General features: G+C 42.6%; 1 protein-coding gene across 1 annotated transcript; it reads left to right on the top strand.

Moving 5' to 3' along the window:
- Positions 1-1,143: 1,143 nt before the first annotated feature.
- Positions 1,144-3,051, top strand: LOC309334361 (inorganic phosphate transporter PT2-like; the record flags this gene model as incomplete). Its single annotated transcript, XM_081882343.1, has 1 exon — positions 1,144-3,051. One exon carries the CDS (start codon positions 1,144-1,146, stop codon positions 3,049-3,051), a length of 1,908 nt encoding a protein of 635 aa, XP_081738469.1.
- Between the last annotated feature and the right edge of the window lie 11,266 nt (positions 3,052-14,317).

Raw genomic sequence — 14,317 nt, 5'->3', positions numbered from 1 at the left:
CAATTAAGCTGGTTTTCTTTGAATTTCTAGCACAATGATTTTTCACTAACGCACCGGGGCAGATTCGGCTTTCCCGTGCCCGCATATAGTCGCGCCAGTATATGCGGTGTCGATGTGCTGCAAACGATACACGATGGAGCTCTTCTGACAGAGTTGCAGTGGCAACCCTACTTTATAGGATGAAATTCGAGCACCCAGAAAAAGAAATATTTCATAGCGCGGGAGCGGCAAATCGGTGGAGGTAAAGCTGTTTTGCAGCTTCAAGCAACACAATCGTCGATATGCCTACTCAGTCGTACACTCCTCGGGAGCCCTTAAAATCAAATTCTAAAAAAAATAGGGGACGCTGCGGGGCTATATAATCTATAATTATGTGCTGAAAAACGATAGCATGATCTGTAGAGATTAATCTGCCTCCTCCATGATGTCAGCTTTTTCAAACGCCCTAACGTTTGATTCTCGCTTCTCGATTGTGTAACGTACAAAACATTTCATAGCATATGGATTTTCGTAAGCGATTTTTGTGGCCAAACGCATCCTCGCTCTGTCAAATGTCTGCTTTGGTAGTGTCGACGGATGTGGGGGCTGTACAAGACAAATATCTTTGACTACTCGAGTATTCTGAGAAATTATGTGCTGCTGTCTCGACAGTTGAAGAGCGATGTACGATCGTGCAATAAGGAAGGTACCGTGGTGTCTCAGATTCTTATATACGAGAAGGGGGCAGGCGGAGAAGGTTACGAGGGACATGCGGTCGGGAGAAGTATCCGGTTATGCGCTGTCCTACCGGTGAATTTTTGCAATTTTTTTTGGTTGTATGGCTATTCGTAAAGTAGTTCGTATTCTGTTCTGAATATCATGCTTCTGCAAAATTTTGGGGCAAGTTTACGTGTGATAGGAGGCACCGCGAAGCCGGATCGGTGGAGGTATAGCTGTTTTGCAGCTTCAAGCAACACAATCGTCGATATGCCTACTCAGTCGTACACTTCTCTGGAGCCCTTAAAATCAAATTCTAGGGAAAATAGGGGACGCTGCGGGGCTATATACACTGTGATTATGTGCTAAAAAACGGTAGCATGATCTGTAGAGATTAATCTGCGCTTTTTATTTTATTGCTATAATCAAGGAAACGGAAACGAAACTATGTTTTTCACGGTGGACGCCATCTCCACCAAAGCAACAGCAACCGTCGAAAGCGAGGGCACTGTGGCTGATGGATGGGAGAGCGCACAGCCTCACACTCTCTCAACATTCAGCGGTATGCTCGTAGAAGCGGACTGCAATGGTAGTATCGCAGAAGCACAAAGCGTGGAGAGCAATACGGCATTTTCTTTAGCTGTGCAGATGGAAATGACTTCATCGCGTATGCCGAATGAGGAACATGCACATGTTTTTGGCGCTGACCATTTCAATTCTCGCACAAGCAGCAACAGCTGGCTGTCTGAAGGAAAGGCTGTGTATTCCAAAGATATCAGGGAAACAGAGAACTATCTTGAGACCAATTGCGAAGGTAAAAGAGAGGATGAAAGTTCAAGCAACAGGATCAACAATGGTGCATCTACTGGTTTTAAAGGTGGTGAGAAAGAAGTAGCATTTCCCGAGTCTGGGACTAATGCGCTAACTGGAGTTTTGTCTGTGACAAGTAGTCACGCGTTGAAGAGCAGTTCAAACGATCAAGTTTGTGCAAGTGACACATTCATGAGAAAGAACAGTGCAAAAGCGCATAGTCTTTTGGTACCGTGTTTGGCTGTCTTCTCGAGCAACTACAATTTTACGGTGACCTCCATAGCTCTTTTTTTGATGAATCAAGATCTCAGGTACAAAAACGCCAGCGAGCATGTTATCGGAAACAGTACCGTAAAGATGCTCTCGTACGCAGGAGCAATTGTTGGCATGTGCACCATGGGTTATCTTGGAGATTTTATTGGGCGTCGTTTGGCAATGATTTTTACTCTTTCATTAGTGTTTATCGGGGCTCTGCTCTCGTCTGTGTGCGCATGGGGAAGCGGCGCATCTGTTTTGATCATAATGGGGGTTTTTCGTTTTATACTAGGTGTCGGATCGGGAGGAGTATATCCGTTATCTGCTGTTAGTGCTGCTGAAGGCGCTGCCACTGACCAAGCAGACGAGCGCAGCATGCGTGTTTCGTGGGCGTACAGCATGAACGTTCCTGGTATAATGTTTCCGTACATCCTTGCGTTAATATTATGGACTAGTACGAAAAATGTAGATGTATGTTTTCGCGTGCTGCTCGCGTTTGGCGCTCTTCCTGCTTTGCTCATATGGCTGCCGGCATGGAATACACCAGATACACGAGAGTCCCATTCAAAAGATCTGGTAAAGCACTTGGCTTCTGTTTTTGTCACGCGGCACTACTGGCGTCAACTGTTAGGTACAGGCGTATGCTGGCTCCTGTACGACGTTACTGCATATGGCATTCTTTTGGTGCAGCCTGAACTAACGCAGGCGATTTGGAAAGGCGAGAGCTCTGTCACCAGTGTCATATGGCAAAATATCATTTTGAATGGAGTGGGGATTCCGGGTTGCTATATGGGCATCCTGGTGCTGAAACAGATGGGAATAAAGTGGCTTCAGTTTTGGGGATTTGTTAGTCTAGGTGGCTCGGCCTTTCTCTTGGCAGCAACAAGCATTTCTTTAAGAAATGTGGCATGGGCGCAGATGATCCTGCTCTGCATCGTAAACTACACTATAAATTGGGGTGCTTCTATCACGACATTCATATTACCCTCTATCGTGTTCCCTCCAGAAGTACGCAGCACATATTCGGGCGTCAGCGCTGGGCTGGGAAAAATTGGGGCTGTTGCAGGGATCTACGCTATGAAAGCTATTTTGAATGCAGGAGGCATTGTTCCCATGATGATATGTGCAGGAGTTCCTTCTATCATCGCCGCGTTGCTTACTTGGTTCTATGTAGACCCTCTCTCTAATACGTGGAAAAGTGCGTTTCTTCAATGCTTTGGCAGCCTTGCAAGAGCATGTCCATTTGTGAACTGCAGGAAAGACAGACGTTGTAGTTTTTTGAACGGCTGACTCTAACCGTTGTGTGCATCGGATTCGTTTTCGCCCTTCTCACTAAACTTGGCGTTATTTTTTTTGGCTTTTGTTGAGGCTGCGAGAAGCAATTACATGAAAAAATTTTGTTTGAGAGTCAGATATCTTGCGATATTGGGCATGGTGAGCAGACTGCGTGGTATACACCTGATCACACCATATAGAGAGTGTGATGAAGCGTTCCAACAGTACTTAGTCCTGAGCGGAGCTGCTGGCAGCGATTTACACATAAATGTATACGTAATTTGCAAATTTCTATCTATGCAAATACAATGCTTGTTCCAGTGTATGTGAGCCTGGTGGTTGATTTTCCATAAATCAAAATTGGTTGTTGTTGAGTCATTGAATAATTCAGTAGGGTGCATCTAACTGCAGCTCGTCATGTATTACCGCTTCGCTGGACGAATGCTTTCTGTTTACAAATAATTTTTGCGTGCCATATTCTAAGTCTTGTAGGGTGTAGTTTTTTTTAAATGCACAGTTACTTTAGACTGACAAAGTTGGCGAAGGTGAAATTAGGAATTTGTATTTATTCTGAGAAAAAACACGCGTTGTAAACTATTGACACGTCTTCGCCTTCTTCAGAATAGTATATGGAAAAGTTATGCGCTGGCTGCGCTGCTTGCTAAAATGTACAACTTGGATAGCCCATAGTTACGACGTAATTGCGGCATTGAAACTTCAGCGTAGATGAAATCTCCCAAACCTTCAGCACTGATACGACATTAGCTCCCCTCACCAATTTGATCTGCGACTTGCGTTTTATGGATTAGGAAAAAAACGCTGGATGCTATTCCTGCCTACTATAGTAATGGGCATCGAATTGCAGTGCTTGTTTCTTGCTATATCATGTCTTGGCCTCTAGTTTGGACCAGCCCATGTGCTGTAGTGTAGTCAAGAAAACCGGCACGTACACAGAAATATATACAATTACATATATATATATATATAAAGTACCGCGGTTATATGGGTTGAGCACATAGCAGATCATGCTCGTATGCATAAAGGTTGATTGTGTGCTATAGCTTTCTTAAATTACATCGAAAAAGGAGCCTTTTTTGAACGATAATTCTACTCTATACAACAGTGTCGCGAATTTGAGCTGAACCTACTCTTCATCTTCTGTGATTATTGTTTTACTTGCTTTGATAAAGCTTACAGAGCTTCTTCCATGAAGCTACTTCTGCTGCGGAAATAAGTACATACATGTGCATTATCGAAGAATCAGCGGATTTTCATTATCCTGATGCTTATAATTGCTAAAACGGTAAGTTCTGAAATCTGCAATGATAATAAATATTTGCGACCGTAGCATGCACAGAAAAAATGCAACAAGATCACTTCATGCGCTGACGCACTATATGCATTATTACATGGAGCAAGTTTCTCATCCAAACACCAAAAAAAATCGAAAGAAGGTCCAGATATCCGAATTGATTGTGCGGCTTTTTCCAGCAGACAATCTCGTTTCCTTTTTTGTGCATATAGATGAATATCCTCTGTGTTGTAGGGCATGCAGCACTAAATAGACACGTTAAACCAAATACAGACTTCAATACAAGACCTGTTTGTCGAAGCCTAGCCTTCATGATTTTAAGCGACGAGTGCTGCTTTAATTTGATGAGAAGAGAAAATAACCAGCTAGCAGCAGCGTTCCATTCCTGTTCAAGAGTGATAGTACTTTGACGCCATGCGCTGTGTCCCCCTCAAACGAAACCACGATCTCTAAATAACACGGACTGGAGTGGCGCATGAAACATTAAACTTAGGGCATGCAGCACTAAATAGACACGTTAGACCAAATACAGACTTCGATACAAGACCTGTTTGTCGAAGCCTAGCCTTCATGATTTTAAGCGACAAGTGCTGGTTTAATTTGATGAGAAGGGAAAATAACCAGCTAGCAGCAGCTTTCCAAACCTGTTCAAGAGTGATAGTATTTTGACGCCATGCGCTGTGTCCCCCTCAAACGAAACCACGATCTCTAAACAACACGGACTGGAGTGGCGCATGAAACATTAAACTTATATACAACCCAAATATCTTCTAGCCAATACAGGCTTTCTCCTGCGCTTTTCCAAAAAAGTGTCTATTTAACGCTTAGTACCTCCACGATTTGGGCTGTTGGAAACCATCGCAAGCTATCTAATTTGGCTTCATCTCGTATACATAAGAGACGGCAGATCGGCAAATGGTTGCCTGCGTATGCAATGATGCGCCTGACTTTGCAGTCCAAGTGAACGAATTTTTTCGACTCTGGCCTCACACGCGATGTCTTGTTTTTTTGCAGCCGCTCTGGAAGTTTTGAAGATGAAAGTGTAAAAGCTCCCATTTTTCGCACACTCAGCAGATTTGGCTGATTGCCTATTTGATATGGAATCGGAACTTCTCAGCTGTCTAATTTAACTACTTTCCATGTAGTAATAGTCTTTGCCTATACGTGGCAAGTAAGAAAAATACACAGTACGATCGAATCAAGAACCTTCACATCGCACACAAAAGATCATTCTATCAACGATCTACTGCATTAGCAAGCCTTGCTCGCTGAAGCGGCTGCTATGCTGAATGCACCATTCTTACAGAAGAAAAACGGAGAGGATCCAGCAGTTCAGTTTAATTACAAGTTTCAGTAATTACCTTCAATTTCATGCACTAAAAATACGGACATCTCCGGGGACATACGGGATGACAATCGAATTCAGGCGTAAGCGTTCGTGAGTAGTGCAGGCTGTATTGCGCGAGCCATGCAGTGCCTTTTCATGACAATATAAACCAAGTAGTAGACGTTTCCGCGCAGAAAGAATTAGCGGACTGTCGTGAAGCGACTTGCACAAATCAAATACAAGAACTCGACAATTGATTTTAACGGCACTATAAAACTCACGCAAACATACAGCAAAGGCGCCTTGTGTGTTTATCAGAGTTGAGCACTAGTCTTCCGACTCGCGCATAAAAATGACTTTATATATCCGATCACCGCCGTCGACAAGAAAAAGCATTTTCCACAAGGATCACGTGGCAGTCTTTTCATAAGGCGAAAGTACAAAACAGCAAGCATCAATATATCAGAACTTGGTCTTGCAAATCGTAGCTCCGAAGCAAGTTGTCATGAGCCGGTGAAGCATCCAGCTCTCTTATGAAGTAATCTTGAAGGAAAGCAATTGGATGGTTTCGTGTTAGTAACATTCATTATCACAAACGCTATCAACTGTTCACCAGACCAATGCAGCCACGTACACAGCATGTTCGAAAGGTGCATGATACCCATTTCCAAGTAGGCGATGTTATGGCAAGCAAAGCTCTATAGACATACAGGAACAAGATGCATAGTCTCAGAGAATCATCAAAACTGCGGAACGCTGCTTTCATATATAATGCCAGGAGATGGATTGAACGAATGCAAGTCGTTTTGCATGCATTCACAAACTGCCGGCTAATCTATGCTAGTCATGGCTCAAACATTTCGCCCGTTTCTCGTGGAGACACACCAGCTATTTTAGAGTCTGTAGCATGCCGCTGAAGAACTGGAGAACTACATGAAAAGCTATTTGATTCATTCCTGCGAGGACCACAGCTAAACTGGAGCCTATCGGGCACAAATTTGAGTAGCACGTATTCCTCACTAGATTCTCCTGAGACAAAAAAAACGCAGAAGAGAAAAGACCGAATTCGTCGAGAACACCGCTAAAAACAGCAGTTCTATCTATTGATCGAACCAGTTGTGTAAAATCACCGGAAACTTACGTGCATTGTCGTATTCAGTGAACGCGTTCACTGCTGCTTTTTACTTTTTGTTGTAAAAAACCAAGCATACCTGCCCCTACAAGCCAATTTCCTGTACCTTTCCAAAAGGTGTGCAGTGAATATCCATAATCATCTGATACTGCCACTGGCAACTTCCCTAACTTGAGGGCATACCTGGCAAAGCATCTTTCCAAGTATTTCGCCAATAATGACGGCGATATCTTTCGGCAGAAATCGCTGCCGCAAATCCTGATAGCAATACTGTAGCTTTGCTGCACAAGTAGTAACCGCACAAATAAGCATGTAGACTTTGATGGCTAACTTTTTAAAAGGTGTGCGCTTGGTTGTCATTATTAGGGAGCGTGGTAGAAAGCAAAACCTTTAAGAATAAAAATTAATGTCACGTTGCACTTTTGCAATTTGAAGCCATTGCCACGGTCGAGCTATTAAGTGCACTTTGAGGAAAATTTGACCGTAATGCGAGACAACAGCAATCAAACCATCATTCTTCTCGCGTTATGCTAGTCTGAACGCAGAAGGTGCGCGTCAAAATGCGTCTCCAATATTCAATATTACTGCCTTTGGGACTAGCCACTTGGTTTGAGAGTGACGGCATTCTCACAACCTATAGCTAAAATTCTGACAGAGGCGGTGGCAGACATGTTTGAATACGAATAGCCAACGGGTAATCAATTCGACTGCGGTGAACGTGAAATCTCGAACAAATTTTCTGGGCATATGTTGCAATGAAATCACAAATTACTACTGGCAAGTCGACAACCAAAACCGTGTATGTACATACACTATTTCACGTATGTAAGGGTGTCATTTCTTCAAACTAGCTTAACGCAATTCTGTATTTGATTTAGAAATGATAGGGAATATATACAGAAATATATCAACCACCTTACAATGTACACTTAGCAGTCCTACAAAAAGTTTGCACTAACTATTGACATGAGCTATAAGTTTATGACTGACCTGAAAGGCTGTACGTAGAACAAAGAGATTCTTCTGTTGTCAAGCCCACTAAAAGCCGCGCTAGACCGAGGCAACGCAAAATGAATAAAGTTGAAAGGAAGATTAAAATCACTTTGTTCCGCTGCAAGAACAAACAACATTAAACGGACCGCCCAATCGAACATATTCTGTAATAGGCTCTATGCCTATCAAAATCAACAAGTGGCATTCAACGGTTGTGCAAACTTAGACGCAGCTTTTTCGTTTGTAGCCACCTCCGAGATATGTTATATTTTGAATGGAATAAGTAGAGCGCAAAAGGATCACGTAGTAAAGGTCGACTTACGATGGACACGACTACTTTACACTAATACACGCGTTGAATGCAAGAATTCGTTTCAGTACTCTCGAACTGCGAGATTCAGGATTGCAGCACTGCTCACGCCAAGTTGCAATGCGATCAGTTCATTTGTTGTTATAATTTAGCCATTCGCTATCTAGTAGTAAAATGCACTTGAGGGGATGTAGGGTATCGTTGAGACAGCACAAGCCAAAAGCAATTGCTATTCGTAAAGGAAGATCTATGCAGCACAAGGTAACACTGCAAGAAAATGCAGTGTACATACGCTTCGCTTTCTCATTCTGTACATATCAGAGTGCAAAGTATACATACGACAGTGTCATCATTTGAAGCAGTAGACCATAGCGCTTCGCGAACACCAGTGGAACATAGGACTGTGCAAACACACCTACGCCAAACAAATAAAGTCAATCATGAGAAGCTCCTCCTGCGCGGAAAAAATGCGGACGGTGTTCTGAGCAATAAGTCTGAGATATACACACGCCTTAAAGGTCAGTTTCACAATGTAGAAAGAGACTCAAAAGTTTCCTGAAGCATCGATGTAGCAGTAGAGTAGTCACGGTAAGCTGATACAGCGGGACGAAAATTCGAAACGTTCTCCGAGCAAACGATCGTTCATAAGCACATCAGTCATGACATGCTGACTTCTCAAGCCGTAAATGTGAAATTTTCTTATGTAGCCATACCTAAAAGGAAATTTGTCATAACATTGTTTTTCAAATCGGGAACAACATCTTTTTCCGGCAATTGCAGTAGTCGAGCTTCTGGGAGGTGCGGATCCAACAGCGCTGACAATCAAGAAGAACAATGTTGTGAAAATCTTACCAGATCTTACACCACTATCTGATCAATGTTACAGTGTGCAGTTCTGTTTGAGGAAGTTTACACGGAGACTTAGTTCCCATACCAAATTCACCGCTACATATATATATATATATATATGTATATATATAATCTAGCGCACCGCTTTGTACCCAATTCTAAGCTCGAATTATTCGTCCGCTGGCATACAATGTTATTTAGTGTAGCACTCCCTTAGTCTCAATGTCTGGGAAAGAAGACAAATATTTGATCTCATGCATATGCTGGCGAATCAGACGCAATTTCAACGCAATAGCACTGCTGCATCCTGATATCACCCTTAATAATCTGAATCGGCATTACCTACAAAGCGGACAGTTACATACTTCAAGTCTTCTGCTTCTCAAAAAGTTTGACAAAAGGAAATTTCATGACATCAAATAAACTCAGGACCTAAGCTTCCCGTTCGGTGTCTATTAGAACCTGACCAAATGTAACTTTTTTTGTAAAGCCCACGGACTTGCATCGTGCATGGAGCCGTCTGCATCAGCGGACGGGAGGAGGTAACAAAGAGACCCGCTCGACACAACCTGAGAGTAAGGAGGCAATTCAAAAAAGGCCGGTTTCTTCTTGGTGTAGTGCGATGGTACATGAGAAACTATCTTATACTAGACACAAGCAAGCTTGAACTTCAAGATACGCCATTCATGAACAATATGCACCTGAAAAGAAAACCTGGCCGCGGAACGTGGTTCACGGAATATGAAGAAAGTTATACCGAATTTCAAGTTGCTTCCACGGCTCAGCGTAGTTGCTAAAATGTAAATCCTTCCTGCAACGATTAGAAGACGCTTGGCGGCAGGGCACACGGACAGCGCTTCTTCATCAAGCTAAATCTGCCACTTTGCTAATGCTATTCTACAATTAGTTCTTTGAAAGCATCATACGCTATTGCTGCTTTAAGTAGCATCCACTGACACACGACTGTCAGTTGCAGCGTCCTTATACTCTTACACATTTCCATTAGATATACATGAATGTTCAAACACCAGTGTATAATGTGCACGGTAGTCTAGGTCCAACGGATGTACCGGCGTCGCTTGCAGTTACTTTTATATAACGGATTGGTTACTGCTTCAATGATGTCAAAGCGAGATGTGTTAATCAGCTTCTTCTAGTGAGAACAAGGAAAAGAAGAACTGAGTTCAGTCATCTATGTCGGAGTCTCAAACATTCACTCTTCCTACATCAAGCACATATTGTGGCAGCACTAGAAACGTTCCGTTTGGGAAAGAAATACTGCAGTGTAAGGTCACATACGTCGTTAGCTGCCCGTAAAATATCTTCCGCACTTGCCGGCGCTTCTTGCGCCGCTTTTTGCTTTGCCGTCTGCGCATGTACGGCTGCCTGGAAACCGATTGCAATGATAGCGACCGGCAGGCACGTGCAGGCAAGGAACACCACAAAAAGAAAGCTTCTCCTTTTTTGTTTCGATTCCACACGCACGCTCTGCAACCAGAGGAGACAGCCACCCATGACAACAAAAACTATTAAAAAAAGCTCTGCAGATAGAGGAAACCACACATGCGCTACCATGCTGATCCAATTTCGACGAAAAACTGTATACCAATCAAAATAAAATCATCGATAATCCCAGGCCACGCCCATAAAGCACCTGATCCGCCAGCGTGCCTGTGCAGGCAAACAAACGCTAATCCCCCCCCATCTCCCCCGTCAAAGTGTGACTGGGAAATAATACGTTTCTGTATGTAAGCGGATATACAGATGTATGCACATTATATAGATATTTATTTATATTTGAGTATATTATCAAATACTTATATATATATATATATATATATACAAATACATATATATCAACGCCAAAACTGCTCATGCATAAGCTTCATATTCGTTTCGTAATATATGAGAAAGGCTCTGCATCGCTAATACAAAACTTGCCTTCGCTCAGCATGAATTCCTTTCTGTGAGCACTCTCGCCACATTTAAAAAGATGCTGCCTAGCACGAATGGCCCAAAATGCAGCTTTTTTTGAAAGCAAAATTGATCCAATCAACGTACGGTTATTACTCTTGCTCGCATATATCACTTTGAAAGCGGATACCTAACACAAACAAGTAATAGAGTAATATGTACCGTGCTTTCGTGGAGAACAGAAAATTGACCTACCGCAGGGAATAGGACAGCCAGAAAAAGGCTCCACGCAAGAGATAAAAAGGCAATCAAGTCACGCATTTTTTAGCTCAATCCCAACATCCGCTCTCATGTAATTATGAATTAGAGAGTGCACCGACATAATTCTCGGAGGCACAACGAAGCTTCATCAAAATTGTGAAAGCCTCATTTCGCGGAGCAGATTCGCAGAGTAAAGCACGCAAGTTTTCATGCGCGCTCTCTGTCTTTCATCTAGCATATACTCAATGAAGTACGGTTTTCCTACGGGAAAAACGAATTTAGTAAACTTCACCACAGTGCCCCGTTCGTGGGCTAATTGTGCCTTCCATATATAATAAAAACGCCGTGAACGTCAGCGAAGGAATTTGACATGCACACCCAGATTGTAGCACAAAGAGCTCTAGACCACCACAAGAAGTACGTATGCATAACTATATATATATATATATATACATTATATACGAAGATACAAATATAGGTATGAACTGTGCACATATAGAGAGAAGAGCAGACGAGAGACTCAGGTCCCCCTCAGGTTCTAGGCAACTGGTAAGTGCGTGCACAAAAAACATTAAATAAAGCTTTAAACTAAATTTTCATCTATATCAACCCAGTCATAAAACAGGATTTGTCACAGGCGAGCCACATACCTGATGCTAAAAACCGTATGCACAAACATACGCTATATAATACATACTTGCAGTCCCATATGGGGAGTTTAATTCTTCTCTTCTGATTACACTTAGCACCAACCGAGTGATACAATATATATAACCAGATACTGGGTAACAATACCTGTACATACATACTGACTTCCGTACATCGCGAGAGCAGAGGAAATGTAATTGGCTGATACTCACGCTGACGCATTGTTTTTCACTGCGCAACTATACGAAACAGGCACTCATACGATACGTGTCGAGATACACACACGATGACGTATGTCAACATATAATCTTACAGGCCGCCGAGGAAAGTATGCCGCGCCTCCAAGCTCAGTTGCGACCTCATCCACGTGCAAGCGAGACTCAGGATTCAGAGAAAAGTTATTTGATAAAGCAGAGTTTTCTGTCATTTCCGCGCCAGTAAATGGGGAAGCTTGCACTTTCTGAACGGCAGAAACATCTTCACCTTTATGATTCCAGCTCTGCTCTGTGCTGGAGGTGCTGCGGCACCGATGTGCGGGAACCTTACTGAAAAAAACTTTGGCAGCATTTTGTCCCGCACTCCTGCAGTCCCCGGCAATAGACCGCCAAGCAATCCTGGCCGAACTTGACGACCACGCCGTGGCAGCAGGTAGAAAAAGGCTAACACTGCTGCAGTTATCGCAGCTGCTTTTCAGCGCAGCTGCAGCAGCACCGGCAAAAGGTGCATTGTTGCAGCGAGACGCATAGCAGATTAGTCGTTGAGCACGTTGCAGAAAGGCAATTTTTTCTAGTCGATAGGCTGCAGCACAAGTGATGGAGACGCAACTCGAAGTGCCGCTGATGCAGCTGGGGGATGAGATCATACGGACACCTCCTATAGATCTTTGAAATAAGTCAGTCTTAGTCACGAGCATGTGCGAAGTCGGTGAAAAACAGATCCTGCTGCGTTCAGTGACAGAAGTTTTTGTATGAAGTTGCTGGCGCAAGAGACACAGTAATGGTGCGACACGGACGCGCCTGCATTGAGGCACGGCCTGTACTGCAGTGGTATTGGCAAGCATAATTTTGGCTTGTACAAATTTCCAGGTTGTTTGTTGGCTTTTTCCTTTAATGCTGCTTTCGGATGATCTGGAAATATATTCTTATTCACAAAGTGACCATATTCAACCTTTCCAGCATATGCGGCATTCTACATTATATCATCCGTTGAAAAACGTCGACTAATCAATAACCTCAACCCCTTAATGAAACGTAAAGTCCCACGTGGCTGGCGTTCGAAATCTTTCTAGCCTACAAGGCTGACCATGCCCATTCATCACAGCCAGTCGATTTCCACCTTCTCGTACCACGGTTTCTGGAACTTACTTGGAATTTGTCTACTCATCTACTCAATTTTCATTCGGTGATTAACACCGGAAGTATTTGAGAAAGCAGAACTATACAGCGATTCAATGAAGCACACGATAACCTGCAATTTTTCCGTTTCTGTTACGCCGTTCTCTTGCAAAGCAGTTTTCACAATTTGGAAACTTCGAGTGAAACAATTCAAATTGTGGCAGAACTCATTCTGACACAAACTTTTCGAACAGGTAAATGCGCTTTATTGCGCCAAAAGTCACAGCAGCAGTTCTATATATCGATTCTATCTTTCACCTGAAAACTGCTTGCGTAAAAAGTCGTCCTTTCTCAAAAAGAAGATTTCAATGACTGTTCAAATAAAAAGAGAAAGACATATGCGAAAAATTACAAGGAAACAGACGAAGGATAATAAGATGCTCAAAAGTAGAAAAAAAAGTTTAGAGAGAAAAAAGTCTTTCAATTTTCATGAAGAATAAAGCCGTCAGAGAGTATCAGTCTTCCAGAGAATTTAAAAGAGATCGGATCTTTAGTCAGTATAAACATCAAAAAGCAACAAAATAAAGGAATTTAGAGCTCGGTTGAGGAGACCAGAATTAAGAACAACACTATGAGAAAGAGCTTGGCCCACACTGATTCTGAAGCAGCATTATATTGACTGCGACACACCAGTAGTGAAAAGTGTATGTAATATGTTTCAAATTCTCGGAAGCTTGGCCATTAGGCAAAATAGGGTGTGGGAGATGACTTGAAAAGCCTTCATGTGTTCCATTCAGACTAATTCCATCGTATAGATATCCTTGTTTGTAGAACTCACGTAGAACCTACAGAGGACACGAGAAGTGGAGTATAGGAGTAAGTGCACGAGTCATTCCAACTACGCCTTTGAAAACGGTGAAGACGATCTGGATATAAGACAAATTCAGGCTGGACCACAGTGTTTCAACACGTTTAGTAAATATTTAAGTACCGCTGAGTAACTCGCCAAACTTTCAAATAATCTTACCGAAGTGGTACTTGCATTAGCGTCTTGAATTCCCTCTGTGATAAATTTTTTTAGAAATGCAATTTGCAATTACGTACTATGCTTGAGAACTTAGAGAAATTAGATGCTTTTCAAATTCCGCCAGCGAAATTATTTTCTCATTTTTTACAGTTTGTGTAATGCGCTTCGCTTTTG

The sequence above is a fragment of the Podarcis erhardii genome (genome assembly GCF_964252035.2).
Source record: "Podarcis erhardii genome assembly, contig: HAP1_SCAFFOLD_676, whole genome shotgun sequence".
Classification (NCBI taxonomy): domain Eukaryota; kingdom Metazoa; phylum Chordata; class Lepidosauria; order Squamata; family Lacertidae; genus Podarcis; species Podarcis erhardii.
Note: the sequence above shows the minus strand (reverse complement) of the source record. Positions and strands in the feature narration are given on the sequence as shown.